Genomic DNA, 24680 nt, shown 5'->3' with positions numbered 1-24680 from the left:
TCAGTAAAGCAACGCTTTTCACTGTACCACTATCGGGCACATAAGCACCCAACAGCCATTCCACAGAATATCGCTTCTGTGCTTTCACACAGCAGCCATATTTATTCAGAAGATGAAGGCAGAGCAGGCCGTAGATTGCTTCCGCCCATCTGCCTCCATTCACTAAAAACAGGCATGCACTCATATATGAATGGCTGCCTATTCCAACAGGCTGACAGGCGCTTGGTTTTTAGGTGAGATAAAAACCAAACAACTCCAACAAGTGAGCAATTACTTGCTTGTTGCTTTGTCGGCAGTTGTTTGTACACAGGATGACTATTACTCAAATTTGCTGTTCCTAGCCATGAATTGTCCAATAATCACCCCATGCAAAGGCACCCTAACTGTCTGCCTGCTTTATGTTGAATTTGTAGGCTGGCCTTGGGTTATATTTAAGAATTTGGGGCCCCACTTATAATTTTGCCCAAGGCCACACCGTCTAAGACCGGCCCTGCTTGTAGTCTAACTTTATACTTTGACATCAAGTTTATTATAATATATTATACTCGTTAGCAGAAAGGGATTCACATAAAACTATCCATCATAATCTCATTCAAGGGTTACATCATCCTTTTGTATCAATTATATTAATTGTATCTTGTTTTCCTTTGTGTATCAAAAGTTTTGGTTTAGACATTTCTGTGTGCACCAAATTAGCCTTATGGGAAACACGGCGGCAATGCATCTCTCAATGGACTGTTCAGCAATGCCACACATCATTACAGGTACTGTACTGTAAATTGGCATCTTAATGAGCCGAGGAAGAGAGGCTTATTATAATTTGAACGTAGTACTTATGGGGATTTAACTGGAACAACACCAGAATGCAAGAAACAATATAACTGGCAATGCAAAGTACATAGAAAGTATGCAAAATACTAAAGTTTATATTATTGTTAGTTGATTTTATTGTTTTTTTATTCAGCTTTATGATATATTGTCATTTATTAGAGTTCAAAGAAAAGCAAATACATTTTTGTACTAAAGAATCTAATCTGACCCATTAAAATTGAAAGAAAACTGTTGGCTTTTTTCCATATGCAATTCATAAACGTTTTGTCATGTAGTGGGTGTTATCCCACTGTGTCATTGACCAATTTGGCATAGGGCTGTTGTACTTAGAGTTCCCCTAGTTTTCACCCTTTAATCCCTTCTTGAGGGATCTGGTCTTCGTTGCATGGGCTCCCAGACCATTACCCCAGGATTAGTCTTGGTGCAGTAACAGCTGACATGGACAGATCTTACTTACTGTAGGAATGTGTAACAGTACCACTGGTTGGCGCGGTTTCTGCTGCGACTTTGGATCAGATGTTTTGTTGGCATCGGTTACAGCAGTGCTACGAGCGGGGCTTTTTTGAGATTCAGGCTCAGTGCAGGGACTGGTACCTGTACTATGATGAGTGTTAGTCCCAGAGAACTCATCCCCGGGATGATTCTGCCCCTTTGGTTTGTGCAGATATAGTTGCCCCATTTTCATACCTACATACCCTACATGGAACTACCAATCACAGGGTTGTTGTGGAATCCTGATTCCATAACATTGATGCCATCTCCACTTATTGGCAATAGTAAGGTATAATTGTTGGACAATTTATGAAATATTCACACCAGTCACATGCTTCTGGTTTTCCTCTCATCTCTCCCACTTGATAGTCTCTCTTTTTGTATCTGATCTCTTGTAGACCCAGTGTGGACCTTTTGTCAGCATGCATATAACCAACCATAGAATGTCTTCCTCTTTCTCTTTTTTCTCTGAATGTGCAAGTGCATATTCTCTCTCCACTTCTATTCAGCCATTCTCTTATGGGCTCAGTTTGTTCTCCACTCTGTGTAGGCCTCTCGGTCTCTCAGACACACACAGGAGCATCCTCTTTCAATCGCTTCCATGTCTCACAGCTCTGACTCCACTGCTTCACACACCCCACCACCTAAGAGCAAGAGTTTTCTAGGTCTATCTGGTCCTTCCCGTGAGCAGACGCCTAGTTAATGCTTTGCTGTGCACTGGGACCTGACAGCACACATTTACTATACATTTTTTAAAGAAACCGAGCATATGTACAGCCAGCACTTAATACCCCTTACAAAAGTAGCTGCGAGACAGACAGAGCCGATATAATAGGCTGAGGTTCATGCAATACGGAGAAAAAAGTGGAGTGTCAGGGCAAATGGCAAACAGGCAAATTGTAGTTGAAGAACAGACCGAGGTCAGGACAAGCAGGATTTGAGATAGCCGTGTTAGTAAGGGTCAAAACCAGGAGTGGAGCGAAAAAAGTAGCACCTACCCAGAACCTATTGCTCCAATGGAGAAGTGTGCCTTTAACTCTTTCCAATCAAGTGTCAGACCTTGTGTTACGGCACTCTGACCCTCCGAGAGCCAGATGGGGTGCCCTGAACTTACCGCACCCCACTGTCCCTGCCTACTTACCTCGACCTGGCTAACCCCAGGCGGACAACTGAACGGCGGTCCCTACCCTGGCTAGGGACCTGGCGACTACCTAGATGAACTAACTAAAGGGGGACAGAGTGCCGACAAGGAAGGCAGATGGAGTTACCAAACAGGAAATGCTGAGCACTAGACAAAGCTAGGGAAAGGAAGCTGACGAGCCGACTAGCGGACTGACTGGAGGGAACTGCAGGCAGAACTAACTAGTAGCTGACAGAACCAATAACTGGCAGTGAGCTCAGGTCACTGCCAGCCTTATAACTGTGAGACTCCGCCCAGGGGTGGAGAGTGGGAGGAGGCAACTCCCCCACTCACAGTACAAGAGAGAGGAAGGGGTGCGGGCGGCGCCCTACGGGCGGACTTGCCCACGCCGCCGCACACCGGCCGCCCCACATCGGCGGGAGAAGCCTGTCGTCACAGCTCCAGGACGCCGGAGCCAAAGCCGGAGCGGCGCGCGCTGACCGCAGGACCCCGCGCCGTGCTGCATGGTAACACCTTGTCCGACATTGAGATTTCTCTGCATAGCTTCAATGTCTGGTAAGGTTCGACACATCTTTCTAACACTATGCAGAAGAGAGGTTCAACATTGGAGTTCTCCTTTAAATATGTATATTACACTATGCAGGAGAGAGAACTGGCACGAGGCATCCCAGCTGTCTTCTGCATATGTATATTACAGTATGCAGGAGAGAGGTCCGATGTCGGATCTCTCTCCTGTATAGTGTAATATACATATATAATAATGATAATACCACATATATTTATATATACGCATATACATATGTAATATACATAACTCACATTTAATTTTCAAAAAATTGCTAATAAAATCATCATGACAGTTCATTTTAAGTGTTTTTGTTGAGTATTTCCAAGGAACCCACAAACTCTTCCTAAACAAAATAAATAAAAGATGGGGAGTGCGCGGGTTGCAAGGAAATTAGATTGGAAAAGCTTAAAGGGGTTGTCCCGCGCCGAAACAGGTTTTTTTTCTTTTTCAATAGCCCCCCCGTTCGGCGCGAGACAAACCCGATGCAGGGATAAAAAAAAAAAACGGGTAGTACTTACCCGAATCCCCGCGCTCCGGTGACTTCTTACTTACCTTGTGAAGATGGCCGCCGGGATCTTCACCCTCGGTGGACCGCAGGTCTTCTGTGCGGTCCATTGCCGATTCCAGCCTCCTGATTGGTTGGAATCGGCACACGTGACGGGGCGGAGCTACGAGGAGCCGCTCTCTGGCACGAGCGGCCCCATTCAGAAGACAGAAGACAGGACTGCGCAAGCGCGTCTAATCGGGCGATTAGACACTGAAGATTAGACGGCACCATGGAGACGGGGACGCTAGCAACGGAGCAGGTAAGTGAATAACTTCTGTATGGCTCATAATTAATGCACAGTGTACATTACAAAGTGCATTAATATGGCCATACAGAAGTGTATACCCCCACTTGCTTTCGCGGGACAACCCCTTTAATAACCAAGGAGCATAGAGATTGCTTGGAAATGGAAAAGCTGAATGCAACAACTGGCCCTATATGAAGTAGGCTGAGCACGTGCGTAATAAGGCCAGAACAGACAACTGTGACAGCAGTGTGACATACGCCACACAGAAGGTACAGAAGACACCATGAACCATTGCGGGGGGCAGGAAGAGGCGAGAGACTCCGCCAGTCACGGTTGCGGCTATAACGCTTTTGGATTCCACCATCACTTACACTATTGGAAGAAACATTGATAATGTAAATATCGAACAATAAATAACTGTTTTGTTTTTTACTAAACAAGTTCAAAATGATGTCTTTATAGTGATCAGAGCTCTGTTTATCTCATAATAACCATCAAATGCTATGCATTGTCAAAGAGTTATAAAGGGGTTTTCTCATAAAGACAACCCCAGTCCATATGCTGCATATTTGGACTATGATATGAATGGCTTCCATTCTGGATGACTCATCTGAATGGCCTCCCTGTAATTCAACATTTGCTCTACCATGACTGCTGCAAGGGAAATGTCTGGCATGGAATATGTTGGCAAAATTAGCTGTTTTTGGGGATGCCAAAAGATGGACCTGGCACTCTGAAACCACTTTGTGAAAGGTATTGTCACTAATGAGAAGACTCCATTAATGATATAATTCTGGATGAGCGTAGCCTTGGCTAGAGGATGCTTAGGAGCATACTGCATACTATTTCTATACTGAGCTAACCAATAACACTGTATGCAGATAGCTCTTAACCCCTTCATGACAAAGCCTGTTTGCACCTTAGTAACGGAGCCAAATTTTGAAAATCTGACATGTGTCATTTTAACATGGAATAAATCCGTAAAGGTTTTGCATATCCAAGGGATTCTGACGTTTTTTTCTTTTTTTAATCAATACTTTATTGTGTAACTCAAAGAATGTCCTACAATAAAATACAGTATCTTCAGAGACAATAACATAAGATCAAATTGCATCTACAGTTCCAAAACAGGTTTTAAGTATATATGAAATTTTTATCCTTGACAATAAGGAATAAGGTGAGGTTTGGGTAAGGGAGAGGAAATGGGGGGGAGGGAGGGATGAGGGAGTAGGCAAGTATAGGGGTAAGATTCCACTTTAAAGAGGAAATATTGAATAGACATTCGGATTAAGTGTGCCTTAATTCTGTTGCTCTAGACGGGTAATGGGGTATTTTACACCAGATACACCATTTTTATATTAGTTAACAATGACATCTCTGGACCAGACCCGCCAGGGTTTCCACATAGCTCTAAAATTATCATGTGTTCTTGATGCCCAACTTGTTAACTCTTCAAATCTGCAAATTTTATTGACCTTAGCGGTCCATTGCAACAAAGTGGGTACAGTGGACTTCTACCAATGTAAAGGAATTAGGGATTTAGCTGCCAATATAATGACATTGTTTTTTCGACACATATTGTATTTCATTTAGGTGATAAAAATAGACTGGTAGAATTTATGTATATTTATTAAAAGTGCCAAAATTAGGACAATTTTGAAAAAAAATATCCTTTTTTCACATTTTCAATTGCAATATCTCAAATATTTGCAAACATACTGTAGAACTGTTTGATAAGATATATATTTCCATCTGTTTACTTTATTCTGGGTGCACCTTTGAAAAAACTTTCATTTTTTTAGCCATTTAGGAGACATACAAATTTAACATTGATTTTCAACATTTTGAGGAACACTTTGTTTTCCTACACCAAGCCAAGATTGAAAAGGCTCATAGGGGTCAGAATGATAGATACCCCCACAAATGACCCCATTTTAAAAACTACACACCTTAATGTGGGAGGTCACTGAGGGGTCATGAGTATTTTTACCCTACAGTGTTTTTTCAGGAATTAACGCAATTTAGAGGAGAAAAAATAAAATTTCAGATTTTCTAAATACGTCATTTTAAAGGTTTTTATTCTATAGTGCACTAATCTTATGTCTGTATGTACAATGGGGCCCAAACTGAAAGGAGCAGCCAGTGGCCTTCAGAACAGAAATTTTGCTTGAAGGCATTATAGGCCCCATAGCATACTTGTAAAGCCCTGGAGTGGACAAAACGACAGAAAATCCCCACTAATAACCCAATTTTTAAAACTAGACCCCTTAACATATTCATCTAGGGGTGTACTGCGTATTTTAACCCCACAGTTTTTGAATGAATCTAAGCAAAGCAGAAGGAAAAAAATTATGATTTTCATTTTTTTGGCAATTGTGTCAATTTAAAAACTGTTTTTTAGTACAGCCCACAAAAGAAGACTTTCACACCAAAATGGATCCCCCTGTTTGCTTCATGTTCCGAAACATACTTATTGTGGCCCTAGTCTACTTACAGGACACATGGTTAGGTCTATAATGGAAGGAGCACCTGTTGGATTTCAGGGCACAACCGAATAAATTCCAGGACTCACTTGTGCGGAAAAAAAATGATTACCTAAAAATAAGGCACTTTTTGGCATTACCTAAATTTTAGATAACAGTAATGATGTAAACCATGTGGTATATCCGAAGACAAGAGTAATTATGGGGGCCTGATTCGGATGGGCACATGGGGCAATAAAACCGGGTATCCCTCCTACTCTCATGCTTTTTGGGAGGTATTTCTTGACCTTAGTGGCAGGGATGGGTTGTAGAAAGTGGTGCTCTATGAGGCTTTGTAAGCTCGCTGAGGTGCGGCGGTCTCACACAGAAGGCGTTCAACAAGCTGCTCCTGGAACTGCAGGAAGGCGAGCGTTCCCGGGAGCTTCTTGTAAATTACGTATAATAATGCCAGGTCCACTCGGCCATATGTGGAATCCGCTTGTGGAGGCCCGCAGAGAATGACAGCTTTGAGCCCAGCCATGGCCCTATGTACGACCGCGTAATGTACTGCGCATAACTGCATTCTAACACATGCAGTTAAGCGCAGTACACCTTTTTTTTTAAATTTCCAGTGCCGTCGCTTAGTGATGATGTGGGTACCCGCAGCCCGTGCACAATGTATTTGCGTATGGGCTGCGGGAATAACCGCGACCTTGGAGCTCAATGGGCTCTATGTTGCAGATATCCGCAGTAAAATAGAACCCGCCACGTTCTGTTTTCTGCGAGTGCATTACGTAATTTCAACCCGCTAATGTGAGCGGAATTCTTTAGTCTAGTGCATTTAATTGATCCACGTATTACCGCGGACCAAACGAATGCAAGATCTGTAATTCCCTTCCGGTCGTGTAAGACTGGCCCAAGGTAGATCGCTATGTTTTTATCACATGATCAGGGACCACTCAACAAGGCCACCGGACACTGCTCCAGGCTCTCAGCTACCTTTTAAAATTTCTCCGACTCCTGAACGTGTCTGGCATTTTGCTGAAGGGTGCATGCACAGAATCCAGTTGATGCTTTCCCTGTACCTTTGAGACCTGGTGGGGATTTAATGCTTTTGATTGACTTGAAAGAACAACTGGACCAATAGTGTTGGGATTTGTCATTTGGACTGGTCCTCCACACCAGGTGAGTCCATTTTTTTCATTAATTGAATCTATTGACTGTTTATATATTGATTCCTCCCTTGGAGTGTGATCACACGTATTTACTAAACACTCTGCCCTAACTCATGGCCACATCTCCTACACTAAGGTAGCAGAATGCAGTAGTTGTTATAAGGGTCTAGAAGCTAAAGGTGAGAAGCATTAGGGATCACTGTGGATGATGGACAAGAAAGAGGGCAACTGAAAATCTAATGCAGATGGCTAGGAAAGCAAGGCTTCTTCACATTTTGCTTGATGAATTCAAGAATATACAGTTTTATTGTACAAAACAGTACAATCGCGGAATGGTGGATCATGATTTTACTGCAGCGTAAGTCACCTGCAAAAATCATAAAAATAAGGATAAATAATCATAATCTTAAATAAGCATAAATATACAATGTATGGGAGATGGCACTCATTTAAAGGACTTAAAGTGAAGAAAAATTGAATACTCATCTATTCCGGCAGCTCGCCTTTTATCGCTGCAGCACATGACCTAGAGGAAGATGCGGGCTGTTATGTGCCATTCATTGTGCATGTAACCCACAGCCAGTCACAAGCTTCAGCAATTATTTTTTCATGGCCACTGAAGCCTGTGAGTGGCCATGAGTACAATGCGTTCCATGCGCCAGGGAGCCACCAGGATAGACGACTATTCAACTTTTCTTGAATACTTCATGGCTTCATTTTAAGCCAGTTTAACTTTTCTTCATGTCCCGGAAAATGCCTTTAATTAGACAACAGTTGAAGGAAATTTCCAGCAGGTAATAGTTATCACTTATCACCCCTTCTCATTAGTCCATCCATAGTGGATGGTACATAGTGGATGGAGTGGCTGCACATTGTTGACCACCCCTTTCAGGAGTAGGACAAGGAGTAGCTGATTGCCTAGAGCACCAATGAGAGGTGACTAATTCATGGCCTTAAAGAAAAGTAGGGAGATGAATAAGATGTAGGGAGAGGAGGGGGGTGCAGGCTTTTTAAAAAATGTCTAAGTAGATGAATAGAAAAAAAACACCATCAATAGAGTTGCAGGATGGAATTGTAGCTTGAAGCTCACAACACCAGAAGCTGTGTCAAATGGTATTTATTAGCTGTCAGAGCATACAGTACAGTACATGTTTCCACTTTCTCAGGGGTTTTCATCAGGTATCCAGTGTCAGGAGATTCCAGCAATGGTTCCATCCAGCAGCATCATTGGTAGTGTTTTTATTTCTATTCATCTACCTTTTTAACATTCTTTTAACACTTTCTTTAGAGCCGTAAAGGCCCCCATAGACATTAATGTTTAGTCGTCCGAACACACCAATTTTTGGAAAGGCCAGATGACTCTCTAATGTATATGGAGGCCTCTCAATTTTTCCCCAACAGATAATGTTGTGGGAAAGAAGGATTGGGGATTTTACATTTCAACATCCAATCCTTTTGTTCCTTGGGAGATAAGCTGGCATGAGAGCTGTTTAGCTGTGACTTATCTCCTAAATACCCAAGCTGAATGTTTATGTGAATGGTAATGCCAAGGGAAAAAGCTGTCTGGTCAATAGCTGTTGAAGGCATATGGACATCTTGAGTTGATTGTTCAAGACCCCAATATAAGTTTGTTGCAGTGCCCCTGACCTACAATATGCCACTGGTGTCTTCTTATGTGATAGAGGGGGCTTAAGGTCTCTTGAGGCACCAGGGCTTATATTACATGAGCTGCATGACATACTATTTTAATGTGTTCTTATACTTACCGACTCATCTTCAGGATTAAATCTCACATGACGTTCTAAAAAAAAAATTGAAAAAAAAACTTATGTGACCAAACATTTACTGGCCTATAATATATGTGAAATAAAAAAAATATCCAGCAATTACCTTGATTTAGGAGCTGTGATTAGCTGCCACTGTTCTGAGCATTTTGTAATGGTCAGAACAGTTGAAAGATGGCACTGTGTTCGGGTAAGACATCCTGAAGATATGGGTGCAGATGGTCAGCTACACCATTCAAGGATTGTGATATGATGAGCAATGGACCTAAGCACACTCCCCAGACCATCACACAATAACCATCATGAACCTCAATTAGCACTCATGGGATACGGCTTTATGCAGTGCCCTCTGGATGCATATGCCTTATGGTTCAGCACGAAATCGGACTTGTCACTCCAGATGACCTTCTACCATGTGTTCGAGTTCTATTGACGTCTTTCCTAGGCACATAATTTATACCAGAAACTGGCTCATATTATAGCTGAGACTTAGTAGCTGGTCTAAGTTTTAGTGTGGTGCATGGAGGTGCCACCAGATGCTGGAGACTTGCCCCACTTTATCACACCAATGCAAACTTTATTTAGATCAGTATATGAAATGCTGGTCTAAGTAAATATGCCCAACTCTTTTTAGTGGCTCTCTGTTTTGGCTAATAGACAGATGCTCTGGAATAATTTGAGAAAACCCCAGGAAGATATTTGAAATTTGAGTTTTTGGGGAAGAATTGGGTCATAATTAGAAGACATCTATCTAGCTTTAGATCTTCTGCCTGCATTTTTGGATGACGTACCCTGGTGAGTGCTTGGTTGCTGGGTATCTTTTGACAAATTTCTGTGTCGCACGGCAAGGATAACCAGATGTACAAGGAGGATAGCAATTAGGATGGGTAATCCCACATACAGTACCATATAGCAGTCACTGCTGGACCCCTCATCTGAAACAAAGAAGAAAGGAAATAACTTAAGAATATTTTAAGAAAATTCATTGGTCAATTTAATGGGAAGGACCTTTTGATCTCATCAACATCATGATCTTTGGTGGTATCAGAGCTTCACCAGTTTTGCTGAAGTCGATCACTAACTGTGACCATCATTTTGTTTTTAGGTACAGAATTCTGTACTTATTAATTTCATAAACTGTTCTGCAAATCAGCGGGTGTGAACCCACTGTGCCAATGACTGAATTAACTTTCAGCTAGTCCTGAGGGCTGTTCAAAGGGGTTGACTGGTCTTCATTCTTTAAAACCTTTTTAGAGGGATCTGGCCTTCACTGCAGGTAAGCTCCAAGTCATTTTCCCAGTAGTAGTCTTGGTTTAGTGGCAGCACACCCAGACAGGCCAAAAAGTATTGAAGTGCAGTACCAAAGGGACAGACAAGGATGTAGTCAGTGTAGCAGGCTATAGTCAGGATAGAAGGAGTTCATACAATATAGAGAATCAGGCTAGTGGTCATAGTAGTCAGCAATCAAGCTAGCTGTAGTTAGAAAATAGGCCGAGGTAAGGACAGGCATGAATCAAGAAAGCTGGGCAATTAGGCAGATGGTCAAAATCAAGCAAAATACAGGTACACCTTCACAGAACCACTAGGAACCTATTGCTTAGGCACCTTCTAGTGGGGGAAAGTGGTGTAAACAACCCAGGAAACATTGCATTGGCTAGGGATGGGAAAGCTGGGTGTGCACAGTTGCCCTTAGAGTGGTGGGCGAAGCATGTGGATGCACCCTATGTACAGAGGAGACAACCACAGAAACAGCACAGCACCAGAAACATAGACGAATTAGAAGTTGCCAATGGCTGTGACGGGCAGAGGGAAAGGTGAGGTAATTGGCCACAAGTAAAACATCCTTCTACAGGTCAGAATTCTGATCTTCTATTACAGAGCTCCAAATCCTGCTAGAAGATTTGTACTCAAACCAATTTGTAAAGTTTTCATGTTTTACGATAGATATATTGAAATGACAAATAGTTACAAATTCTTTAAAATGTTTCTTTTGAGCTGTCTTAAAGGCAAAGTCACTCTGAATATAAGTGTAGTGATGGTTTATCTCTAGAGATGAGAGAACCTACTCATTTCGAGTAATTACTCGATCGAGCACCGCGATTTTCGAGTACTTCTGTACTCGGGTGAAAAGATTCGGGGGGCGGGGGGAGGCGTGGCGGAGCGGGGAAAAGCAGTGGGGAACAGGGGGGAGACCTCTCTCTCTCCCTCTCCCCCCCACTCCCCACTGCAACCCCCCACTGACCCACAGCGCCCCCCGAATCTTTTCGCCCGAGTACGGAAGTACTCGAAAATCGCGGCGCTCGGGCGAAAAAGGGGCGTGGCCGAGTACGCTTGCTCATCTCTATTTATCTCCTTATTGTTTATGTCCTGGCAGGGTGATAGTTAATGCAACAGGAGGTAAACTTACATCCTGTAGATGACACAGGCTCAGAAGTGAGAACTAGTAAGGGAGACGGCCAACCGCTACAGTAGTGGGGATCAGTACGAACAACGATCCCTGCTGTTAACCCCTTACATGTGGCAATCCATGTACATTGCAGCATGTAAAGGATTCACAGGGACCAATGGGTTGTCATGCCAGCTGGTAGCCATACACTTGTGTCCGGGTTTGCTATGGCCTGTGATCACTATTGTGAGTGATAATGTATTGCAGTACAGAAATAATGCAATACTTAATCTTAGCAATCAGAGCTTTTACAGATTCAAGTCTGCTGCAGGGACATAAAAATGTAAGAAACAAATAAAATTTGTGTAATAAAAATATATTAAAAATAAAAGAAATCTTTTTTGCACATTTTCCCCTGTTTATATAAAAAAAATGTTAAACAAAACCCACATATTTGGTATCATCTTATCTGTAACAATAAATTGAACACACTATTTATCCAGCATGGCAACAAAGTAAAAAGAAATTAAAAACGGAGGCAAAATGCTTATTTTGTGCATAATGCCTCTGAAAAAAAACACAATACGGCCTTAGTCAGACGGGCGTTTTTCACCGCGATTTGCGCATGCGCATGCGTCCGGCGATTTTATAAAACCATTGCTTTGCAATGGTATCGGACACATGAGCGCTTTTTATGCGCTCGTCCGATAAATTATAGAACAGAAATCGCAGATCGCACCTATGTGCGATCTGCGATTCCTGTTCTCTTCTCTATATGCGCTCAGTGGGGCCGGTGGCAGCAGCGCCGACCCCATTGAGAACATATAGAAGACAAATCATTCTTCTCTGCCACAGCTGTAACAGCTGTGGCAGAGAAGAACGATGTTTGCCCATTGAATTCAATGGAGCCGGCAATACAGCCGACTCCATTGAAAGCAATGGGCTGCCGGCGTGCGCGGGATGAATTGTCAGGAAGGGCTTAAATATATAAGCCCTTCCCTGCAATTCATCCAGAAATGTGTTAAAATAAAAAATATACTGTATATATACTCACCTGCTCCCGGCAGCCGGAGTTCCCCGCGGCCGGCCTGCAGTGGGTCTGAAGGGGGTGTGAGTCAGACCTGCCCCCTGATTGGCTCAGCGCTGAGCCAATCAGGGGGCAGGTCTGACTCACACCCCCTTCACACCCAGTGCAGGCCGGCCGCTCTGAACTCCGGCTGCCGGGAGCAGGTGAGTATGTATATATTTTTTATTTTAACACTTTTCTGGATAAGTTGCAGGGAAGGGCTTATATATTTAAGCCCTTCCCGACAATTCATCCCACACTCGCCCGCAGTGCATTGCTTTCAATGGAGCGGGCTGTATTGCCGGCTCCATTGAATGCAATGCGCTGGACAGCTCCGGCCCGTTTCTAATGAAACGCGGCTAGGAGCAGATTTTCAGGCACCGGTCATGCGATTTGTGGATGCGCATCCGTCATGCGATCCGCAAATCGCGCGAAAAAACACCCGTCTGACTAAGGCCTAAAAGTGATCAAAAAAGCTGTATGTACCCCATAATGGTTTCAATAAAAACTACAGCTCGTCATGCAAAAAACAATCCCCCACAGAGCTCCGTTCACAAAAAAAATAGGTTGAGTCCTTATGGGATTAATGGGAACCTGTCAGCAGGTATCATCCTTGTAAACCATTTCAAGCATATTAAGAATCAGGAAATTAAGGTTGAAAACCTGTATTTACATTATGATGACCCATTATAGCCCAACATACCTTTTGACATTGGGTAGTTAACTCCTTAACGATGCAGCCTTTTTTTTTTTCATTTTTGCTTTTTACCCCCACTTTGAAAAAAAATCATAAATGAGGACTTGTTTTTTGTGGGACGAGTTGTATTTTTTAATGGTACTATTTACTGGTATTATGTACTGAAAAGTTTAGTGCAGTAGGAAAAACTGCAATTCTGATATCTTTGGGGGGCCTCTTGTTTTTACGGCGTCCATACTGCTGCAAAAATTCCCTGGTAGCTTTATTCTACGGGTCAACATGATTAGGTTGATACCAAATTTCTATAATTTTTTGTGCTGTACTTCCTATAAAGAATGAAATATATTTGAATAAAAAAAAAATAGCCACAACTTTTTAATTGTTCTGTCGACACAGTTGTGTGAAGGCTCATTTTTTTGTGGGACGTTCTGTAGTTTCTATTGGTACCATTTTGGAATACATGTGACCTCTTAGGCCTCAGTCAGACAGGCGTTTTTTGCCGCGATTTGCGCGTGCGCATGCGTCCGGCGATTTTATAAAACCATTGCTTTGCAATGGTATCGGACACATGAGCGCTTTTTATGCGCTCGTCCGATAAATTATAGAACAGAAATCGCAGATCGCACCTATCTGCGATCTGCAATTCCTGTTCTCTTTTCTATATGCGCTCAATGGGGCCGGTGGCAGCAGCGCCGACCCCATTGAGAACATATAGAAGACAAATCATTCTTCTCTGCCACAGCTGTAACAGCTGTGACAGAGAAGAACGATGTTTGCCCATTGAATTCAATGGAGCCGGCAATACAGCCGACTCCATTGAAAGCAATGGGCTGCCGGCGTGCGCGGGGTGAATTGTCGGGAAGGGGTTAAATATATAAGCCCTTCCCTGCAATTCATCCAGAAATGTGTTAAAATAAAAAAAAATTGTATACTCACCTTTCCGCTGCAGCCGGAGTCCAGCCGCGGCCAGTTCTCCTGAACTGCTTCTCGGCACTATTCAGCCGGCGGGGCTTTAAAATCCCCGCCTGCTGAATGATCTGCCTCTGATTGGTCACAGCCCTGACCAATCAGAGGCAGGTTTCACTCACACACCCATTCATGAATTCATGAATGGGTGAGTGACTGCTGCCTCTCAGCGCTGAGCCAATCAGGGGCAGGTCTGACTCACATCCATTCATGTATTCATGAATAGGTGTGAGTGAGACATGCCTCTGATTGGCTCAGCGCTGAGCCAATCAGGGGGCAGGTCTGACTCACACCCCCTTCACACCCACTGCAGGACGGCCGCACGGAGCTCCGGCTGCCGGGAGAAGGTGAGTATATATATATTTTTTATTTTTACACATTTTAGCATGAATTGCAGGGAAGGGCTTATATATTTAAGCCCTTCCCGACAATTCATCCCGGGCTCGCCCGCAGCGCATTACTTTAAATGGAGCCGGCTCTATTGCCATCTCCATTGAATGCAATGCGCTGGACAGCTCCGGCCCGTTTCTAATGAAACGCGGCTAGGAGCAGATTTTCGGGCGATTTGCGGGCGACTTGCGCGCACCGGTCACGCGATTTGCGGATGCGCATCCGTCATGCGATCCGCAAATCGCATGAAAAAACGCCCGTGTGACTAAGGCCTTAATCATTTTTCATTACATTTTTCTGAGAGACAGAATTGACCAAAATACCAATAAATGCTACTATCAATTCTGTCAGTTCCAAAAAAGTGCAATTCTGGCGTTGTCTATTTTTTTTCTGACAACATAAATAATGTGTTATTATAGATCGGATTCATACTGACAAAGCAATACCAAATATGTTTTTTTTATCTTGATTTTTTATGATAAATATGAAAAAAATGTAGAACTTTAATCCGTTTTTTTTTTTAAACTAAACATTTTTAAAGTAATTTTAACATTTTTTTAAGTCCCCATAGGGGATTTGAACTGGTGATTAGAGATGAGCGAACACCCAAATGCTCGAGTCCGCCTTATTTGAGTCGAGCTTTTCGTAAAATTCCAGAGCTGTATTCGAGTAATGAACCCCATTGACTACAATGGGAGACTCGAGCATTTTTGTATGTGGGACGCCGGGTGCCGAGCTTTTTTTTTTTTCTCCTTGGTTCGTTTCTCTCTCGAACAAGCATCAAGCTCGGCAGAGTATGTTCGCTCAACTCTACTGGTGATCATTTGATCGCTCATAGACTATAATGTAATATTGCTTCATGACAAGCACTCTATGGAGCCATCCTGCAAGAAGGCCCCAGGCTGTCATTGGCATCAAATGTCACCTTTCAATTTCATCATGGGAGGTCCATTCAGAACTCCCAAATGCCAATCGAGGCATTTAATGCTGCTGTCAGAATTGATAGTGGCATTCAAGGGCTTAATAGCCACAATCAGCGTTCATGCTGATCACGTCTATGGCAGGTGGGTGTCAGCTGTCAAAGACAGCCGGCACCTACCAGGTATTGAGCGGAATTAACCACTGATCCCACTGTAGTCAAACCTCTACACCCCCATGATTCAAATATATGTCACATGCTGTATCCTAATTAGATCTGAACGGTCTAACCTGCGCTGTGCCCATTCATCTGTCTTTGCTGCCTGTTGGCTCCTCTTGGCAGCTGAAGACGGATGCATACACATATATATATATATATATATATATATATATATATATATATATATATATATATATATATATATATAAAAGTCTATGCATCTATTTTCAGCTTCCAAGAGAAGTTAACAGGCAACCAAGACAGCCAAAGAGGCACAGGGGTCAGATGAGTGCTGCAGCCCCTTCAATTCAGTGAACAGCGGGGGTCTCAACACCCAGACCCCCCTATTTAAAGTTTGTGACATGCCCCTCTAGCATGCCAAACATTTTTAAAAACTGCAATTACTCTTTAATGTATTTAAAATAGATTTTAAGGGTGCCCCCACCACAAATATCAATATGATAGCGATATGTTTAAGGGCTTATTCAGACGTGCGTATACCAGTCGGGTTTTCATGCCCAACTGATATAATCTGCCCCTCTCTGCAAGGGGAGAAGGCAGGACGGAACAGGAGCTAGTGCACTGAGCTACCACCCCCTCTCTGCCCCCACCCCCTTCCAATGAAAACAGTGGCAAGGGGCGGAAAGAGGGCGGGAGCTCAGTGCACTAGGTTCTGTCCTGTCCTGCCTCCTCCCCTTGCAGAGAGGGGCAGTGTGTATCGGCCGGGTGTGAAAACCCGACCAATATACGCCCGTCTGAATAAGCCCTAAGACTGGTGGGTGTCTCTTAGAGCCACCCTGAATTTTCTACTTACCCTTATTAAATTCCCAGGCAGTGACATTTGAGGAGATGTTTTCACCAGTGGTCAACTTCTTTATAAAGCAAATAATTAATGAATATGGAACAGATCTACGCTGCAAGACAAGTAAGCTTCTTAAACTCCCATCTGGATCCAGAGTTGTCCAACCTTTCTTCTCTGTCCCATTCACAATCCACTTAATGACGTCCCATTCTTTTGTCCAGTTAAGAGCGGCACACAATAAAATGGTTGACTCTGAGTCCCTTGGATGGTCTTCTACTGATGCTAGTATTGACAAGGTAGGTTTCACTGGATAACGCTCTGAGAAGAGGATCAAAATTATTCAGGGACATACATTTTTGTATAGACTTCCAGAGGGGTAACCTCAAGATTCTGGGCTTCCTGCAAAATATGTTAGAGGGATCCAGAACAACACATACCATTTATAATACAGATGTATTCGTGTACTACAGAAGGACAATTGGTCCCCTTCTGTCACCAGGACGACTACTTCTGCACTACCCAATAGATACATGGGTATCACAATTGTATTTAGTGCATAGAGTTTATTGTACTCCATTAAACCCTTTAGTTGCACACAAAGAAAATCTCCAGGGCTTGCTGCACTGACCATGCAGTTAAACCACGGAAGATTTTCGTGGACAGCTCTAGTGTTGAAACGTGCAGAACACTCAGCTGTCACCTGAAATCTTCCAGGGTTTAAAATTGCATTGTTGACTCATTTCAAAAACCTGCCCTGTGAGGCATGACATGGTAATAATAAACCTGCCACTGAAGGGGTTACAGTTATTTAACATGGATATCCGATTAAACTTAGACTGTCTGAACTGTTATGCAGATGGTGCAGATTTCATGTATACAATCTGGGATTGTGTAAAATTGTGTGAATTTTGGAATTGGTTACTAGGGGTAATTAAAAACATATATCTTGTTGATATTGGTCGTACTCCCAGAACTTGTATACTTGATAATGTTAGTGGGGCCTGATGGGCAGACTCTTTTGAGAATTCAAAGACCATTGTGTTAAGCATAGAAGTTGATGGCTATTTGTTGGATGCAGCCTGCCCCCACAAACCCCCACTACCGCCACCTTCGGCCTCATTCAGACAAGCATGTTTATGTGTGACTCCCAATGGAGAGTAAAGAATCCCTTGCCACAGCTGTGACTGCCGTGGCATACGATTGTGAAGCTCTTCAAATGATTTCAATTAGGACGCCGCAGTGATTTTTGGGGAAGGGCTTTCAATATAATCCTCTCCCTGAAAATCATCCCTAGCTGTAGTAAAAAAATATATACATATACTCAACTGTCTGCCATGGCCAGGGCTCAGGCACATCTAGCCACTTGTTTTCCCTGCACTGTAATGAATTTCTTTCAGCAGACAGGGATTTAAAATGTCTGCCTGCTGAACGGGCTGCATCTGGTTGGCTGAGTGCTCAGCCAATCACAGGCAGTGCTCAGCCATTTATTGAATGACAGCTGAGCGCTGCCTGTAATTGATCACAGCGCTCAGCCAATCACAGGCAGCGCCTGGCAATTCAGTGAATTCATTTTAAATCCCCATCTGCTTAAAGAACTTCGTTACAGTGCAGAGAGAACAAGCAGCTAGACGCAACTGAGCCCCACAGCGGCGGACAGCTGAGTATATATTTTTTTATTTTTTACTACTTATACTTAAAGCCCTTGCCTGAAAACCACTGCAGAGGTTGCCAGCAGCTCATTGCTTTTAATTAAGAACAATACTGCATGGAGCTTTGTTCATGTGTGTTTTAGCACGTGCGTGTACGCACGGATTTGTGCGCTCCTATGCACGTACAAATGCATGCTCATGTGAACGAGGCCTTAGACAGTTGGAGATTTTTTCGCAAATATAAGAGGTTATATCTTTGGAAAGAGAAATATATCAATAAAGAGGCTGTTTGATTAAGTTTCAGAAAAATTGGGTAAGATGGTCTCATAAATACAATGGATGGTTCCCATCGAATGCTGGTTGCATTGAGATATTGTAGAAAAGGTGAAGAGATTTGAGTGAAGGGAGATAGGTGAGAGGGTGGAGACTTAGTTGTTATTTTGTATCTGCTTAAATATTTTTTGGGGTTGGTGATTGAGATTTCCTTAAATATAGCTATGATTGATTGTATTGTCTGGGTGAGGTAATGATTAGAGATGAGCGAGCATCCAAATGCTCGAGTTCGCGTTATTCGAGTCGATCTTTTCGTAAAATTCGAGAGCTGTACTCGAGTAACGAACCCCATTGACTACAATGGGAGACTCAAGCATGTGGGACGCCGGGTCCCGAGCTTTTTTTTTTTCTTTTGGTTCGTGTGTTCTCTCTCACTCTCTCTCTCTCCCCCCTGCCTGCCAGCCCAAAAAATTGCCAATGACGCGTGCTGCGTCGCTGCAGGGAGGGGCCAAAACAGGCACGTCACAGCCGGGAGGAGCCAAAAACTGGGGCGGGGTCGAACACAGCTTGATGCTTGTTCGAGTAACGAGCGCCATCGAGTACGCTAATACTCGAACGAGCATCAAGCTCAGCAGAGTATTTTCGCTCCACTCTAGTAATATGTTTTATGCATATTATGCTTATGAATGTCTAAATGTATAGACATTAAGGGGTAATTGTATTCAAATTATAATTTCAATGATCTAATTAAAAAAGATACAACCTCCAATGACTAGCAATTCATGAGATAAACCTGGCATTGAATGTGTATCACTGGAGGATAGAGCATTACACTGTATCCCTTGGGAATCAGTGGGCTGTCTATGAGGGTGGCTTCACACGAGCTTGTTTTTGTGCGTACATTGGTGCATACATAAGTGCGCACCAATGTAAGAGCAAAAACACACGTGAATGCCGGTCCGTGAATTGCCTTCAACGGAACCGCGGCTGCTACCGGCGGCTCCATTGAATGCAATGGTCTGCTGGCACCCATGAATTGTTTTTGAGGGAAGGGCTTTACATATAAGCTTTTCCCTGAAAAAAACTTAATTTTAGTGTAAAAAAAATAAAATAATGCACGCATTCTCTTCAATGGATCCGTGGCTGCTGCCAGCGGCTCCATTGAAGACAATGGTCTGCTGGCACCCCTGAATTGTTTTTCAGGGAAGAGCTTTACATATAAGCTCTTCCCTGAAAAACAAGAATTTTAGTGTAAAAAAAAAGCCACCCTTAATTTCAGTGGGCACACTGATGCAATGGCTCTTCATTCCACTAATGGAGGAAGGTTGAAGTGACCTCAAAATACCCTAGTTGGGCATTGTACAAGGGGCTGAGCCAGAGACTCACTTCAGTGGCCTTGAGTTTCCTTGTGTCTGACTCAATAAGATCAAAATCACATATGTAGTCAATAAGTCCTGATATCGGGCTTACCAACATGTGGTTTCCCCACGCATGTGAGGCATTTTTATATCAAGACCGCCTTGTATCACTTTGCGGAAGTAGCGATCCTGACAGCCATGGTGGAGGATCATGGAGTGTCTCCCATTGTTTTCAAAGGGGAAACCTCACACCGCATTGCACCTTGTGCACCTAGCACGTGGTGCGATGCTGCCGTCAGCCTTATTGAAAAAAAATGGCCAATGCAAGGGTGCGCCCAAAGATAGGAGTGCTGCAATTTGTTTCCTGCATCACACCGCTTGTGTGTATGACCCCATTCAAAAAAATGGGGTTCATATTCCTGTGAGATTTGTGCATCTCGCAATGCACAAATTTCCTTCGATTTTCTCACCCATGTGAAGCTGGCCTTAAAGACTAGACATTTTCAGTTTTTTGTTCTCATTTGTGGTTGACACAGCCATGTGAGGCCTTTTTTTAAGGAAGAGTTATATTTTTAATAGTATCATAAGTGGGGTGAAATACAAAAAATGCAATTGTGCCATTTCTTGGAAAGTGTTATTTTGACAGCCTTCATGATGCAATAAAATGACACGGTAACTTTGTTCTGGGGGTCAGTACGATTATGGCAATACCAAATGTATATTTATAATGTTATGCTAATTAAAAAAAAAAAAGACTTTTTAAATCGCTTTTATCCAGTTTTTGTTTGGAGATGCAGTAACCTAAAAAGCAAAATTCTGGCATTGTGCATTTTTTCTGATTGCATTAACCATATGCGATAAAAACCGCATTAATTTAATGGATCGGACATTTAAGGATGCGGAAAAATCAATTAATGTAATATTTTTATTGTGTTCATTTTTCATGTATATACTGGGAAATTAAAGGATGTAAAACTTTTTATTTTTGTATTATTTCTAATATGTATGAATGTGTCCATAAAAGTCTGATCTATTAAAGTATCGTATTATTTATCCCACATGGGGAGTCTGTCAGCAAGAAAATACACAGTGACACAATTTCACTCTTTTGATTACTCTTTCAAAAAGCAAAAATTTAATAAAAAGCAATTTGAAGAGTCATAAGCATGGTGCCAATGAAAACTGCAGCTTGCCACTCAAAAAACAGCCCCACACGCCTTGCATCAATGATAAATAAAAAAGGTATGGGGTCAGAAGATGGTGAAAACGGCAATAACTTTTTACCATTTACATTTATTTTTAAGTAGTACAACTCGTGTATACATTTTAATTATACTTATTTTTACTTCTTTTGGTCCCACTAGGGGACTTGATTGCCAGATCTCTCCTATATTATACTATAATGCTTCAGAATTTCAACATATTGTGTTTTTAACAAAAGCCTATTAAGCCCTACCACATGCAGTGCATAGCCCTTTTTCTTAAGCCAATGTCACTGTTAGGTTGCTGAAAGTGAAGTTTGGGGTGGGTGCAGAACCTGAGTCCTTCTCAAACATGATCAGTGCTGACAATTAGGGCTCTTTCACATGGGCGCTGTCTACCCGGAGTATAGCCGCATGCATAACTGGCGGCTACACTGCTCTAAAGATCACGTGAACAGGCTAATTCAAGCTACTTGAAATAGCCCATTCATATGATCCGAGGTGTGGGCTGCGTAATTTCCAGCTCCCATAGGAGCGTATGGAAAGCATGCAGCAAAGATAGGACAGGTCCTATTTTTGCGCGAACCTCGGAGCCGGCATACAAATTTGCACTCGCATGTCCTATCTTTGTTAGATGCGCGGATTCCGCGTGTCTAACAATTGTCCAAGTGAACGCTTCTATAGGAACCTGTTAGTTCCTATTGAAGCACTTTATGTGCGCACCTCTCATATGGGCGAACAGCGCCCATGTGAAAGAGCCCTTAAATTCAGCTAACACTTGGCTGCAACAGCCAAGTTTGGAGATAACTCTGATCCTGGTCGTTAACCCTTTAGATGCCACTGTCAAACTGACATTTACCAGGCTTAATACAGGGGGCTCCTTCACCTGAACATACTCCCTGCAACTAGATAGATAGATAGATAGATAGATAGATAGATAGATAGGAGATAGATAGATAGATAGATAGATAGATAGATAGATAGATAGATAGCTATGAGATAGATAGATAGATAGATAGATAGATAGATAGATATGAGATAGATAGATAGATAGATATGAGATAGATAGATAGATAGATAGATAGATAGATAGATAGATAGATAGATAGGAGATAGATAGATAGATATGAGATAGATAGATAGATAGATAGATAGATAAGAGATAGATAGATAGATAGATAGATAGATAGATAGATAGATAGATAGATAGCATTGTATGCTTACCTATAACAATTAACGTGTTGGCTAGATGGAAGGTTTGGTCCAATCCTGACATAGAACAGTAATACACCCCAGAGTCAGATGTAAGGACATTTCTAATCTCCATGCTGAGTACAGACTGGTTCTCACAGTAGACATAAAATTTACTATCGTTGTTGCGTGAGATACATCCACTTCGAGACACGGACTGTAATCCTCCATCCTCATTTTCCTTGTACCATTGTAAATTACTACGGTTTTTACTCATGTTACATGTGATGTTGATGTTCTTGCCAATTTCTACAAAGTTGACATGGGAAAAGTCTGGGATATTTCCATATGTAATTATCTCTGTTGGAAAGAATTTTACACAGATTGTTATAACACAAACTAGATGGAATGTGGGTCACAGTGGATAGGCAAACTATGGTTATCATCAACAGTCCATACACTCTGTGGTGGGTACTGAGCCTTGAGTGGACAGACTGGTGATAGCTTTTCATTGTTAAAATGGATATAATCTATCTATCTATCTATCTATCTATCTATCTATCTCATATCTATATATCCCATATCTATCTCACTCATATCCATCTATAATATATATATTTATCTCATATCTATCTATCTATCTATCTATCTATCTCATATCTATATATCTATCTATCTATCTCATATCTATCTATCTATCTATCTCATATCTATCTATCTATCTATCTATCTATCTATCTATCTCATATCTATATATCTCATATCTATCTCACTCATATCCATCTATAATATATATATATTTATCTCATATCTATCTATCTCCTATCTATCTATCTTTCTATCTATCTATCTATCTCATATCTATCTATCTATCTATCTATCTTTCTATCTATCTCATATCTATATATCCCACATCTATCTCACTCATATCCATCTATAATATATATATATATATATATATATATATATATATATATATATATATATATATATATATATTTATCTCATATCTATCTATCTATCTATCTATCTCATATCTATCTATCTCATATCTATATATCCCATATCTATCTCACTCATATCCATCTATAATATATATATTTATCTCATATCCATCTATAATATATATATTTATCTCATATCTATCTATCTATCTATCTATCTCATATCTATCTATCTATCTATCTATCTATCTCATATCTATATATCTCATATCTATCTCACTCATATCCATCTATAATATATATATTTATCTCATATCTATCTATCTCCTATCTATCTATCTTTCTATCTATCTATCTATCTCATATCTATCTATCTATCTATCTATCTATCTATCTATCTATCTATCTATCTATCTATCTATCTTTCTATCTATCTCATATCTATATATCCCACATCTATCTCACTCATATCCATCTATAATATATATATATATATATATATATATATATATATATATATATATATATATATATATATATATATTTATCTCATATCTATCTATCTATCTATCTATCTCATATCTATCTATCTCATATCTATATATCCCATATCTATCTCACTCATATCCATCTATAATATATATATTTATCTCATATCCATCTATAATATATATATTTATCTCATATCTATCTATTTATCTATCTGTCTATCCATCGATCTCCTATCTATTTATAAATCTATCCATCTATCTGATGTCTATCTATCTATTTAATGTATATTTAAGTTTATAACTAGTTAATGACCCACAATTTTTAAAAATTTACCCTTTGATTTTCCGTACCCGCTTTTCCAGAGCTCTAACTTATTTTCCTGTTGGCATAGCCATGAGAGTGCTTTTAAAGGATAAGTTGTACTTTTTCATATCACTTTTTAATTTACAATCTAATATATTGAAAACCTTTTTAAAAATGTGATTTTAGGATAAATAGGAAACATCCCGCAATGATGCAATATTGCATCATTGTTTTTTTTTATATTAATTGTATAGTGTTCATGTAATCTGTGGGTCAATGCAAGTGTGTCAATACCTAATTTATGCAGTTTTTTAATAAAAAAAACATATTATTACTTAAAGAAACAAAGTACAATATAATTGGCCTGGCCAGGGCCTAATTTAGTTTTATAGAGAAGGTTAGAGGAGTAGAGGGGGTAGGTGAGGAGTGGGGGTGATGGAGGGGTTTGTGTGTGTCTGAGACAGCTTAAGGGTTTCCCATGGGGTGGATGTCGTCGGGGACAGCTCCGTTCTGCGTAGTTACTGTAGAGCAGCTTTTGTTTGGTGTTTTTTCTCTACCTCCTATAAAGAGGTCAAG

General features: G+C 41.3%; 2 protein-coding genes across 2 annotated transcripts in view; both read right to left on the bottom strand.

Moving 5' to 3' along the window:
• Positions 1-24680, bottom strand: part of LOC136571913 (SLAM family member 5-like) — a 520182-nt gene that overhangs the window by 172710 nt on the left and 322792 nt on the right. The window lies entirely within an intron of this gene.
• On the bottom strand, positions 7740-22699 carry LOC136631646 (uncharacterized). Its single transcript, XM_066605931.1, has 5 exons — positions 22399-22699; positions 16705-17010; positions 10039-10182; positions 9230-9264; positions 7740-7830 (listed from the first exon to the last, which is right to left on the bottom strand). The coding sequence occupies exons 1-5, from the start codon at positions 22640-22642 to the stop codon at positions 7804-7806; spliced, it is 756 nt and encodes a 251-aa protein (XP_066462028.1). The 5' UTR covers positions 22643-22699; the 3' UTR covers positions 7740-7803.

Source organism: Eleutherodactylus coqui, chromosome 6, assembly GCF_035609145.1.
Source record: "Eleutherodactylus coqui strain aEleCoq1 chromosome 6, aEleCoq1.hap1, whole genome shotgun sequence".
NCBI classification, from domain to species: Eukaryota; Metazoa; Chordata; class Amphibia; order Anura; family Eleutherodactylidae; genus Eleutherodactylus; species Eleutherodactylus coqui.
Note: the sequence above shows the minus strand (reverse complement) of the source record. Positions and strands in the feature narration are given on the sequence as shown.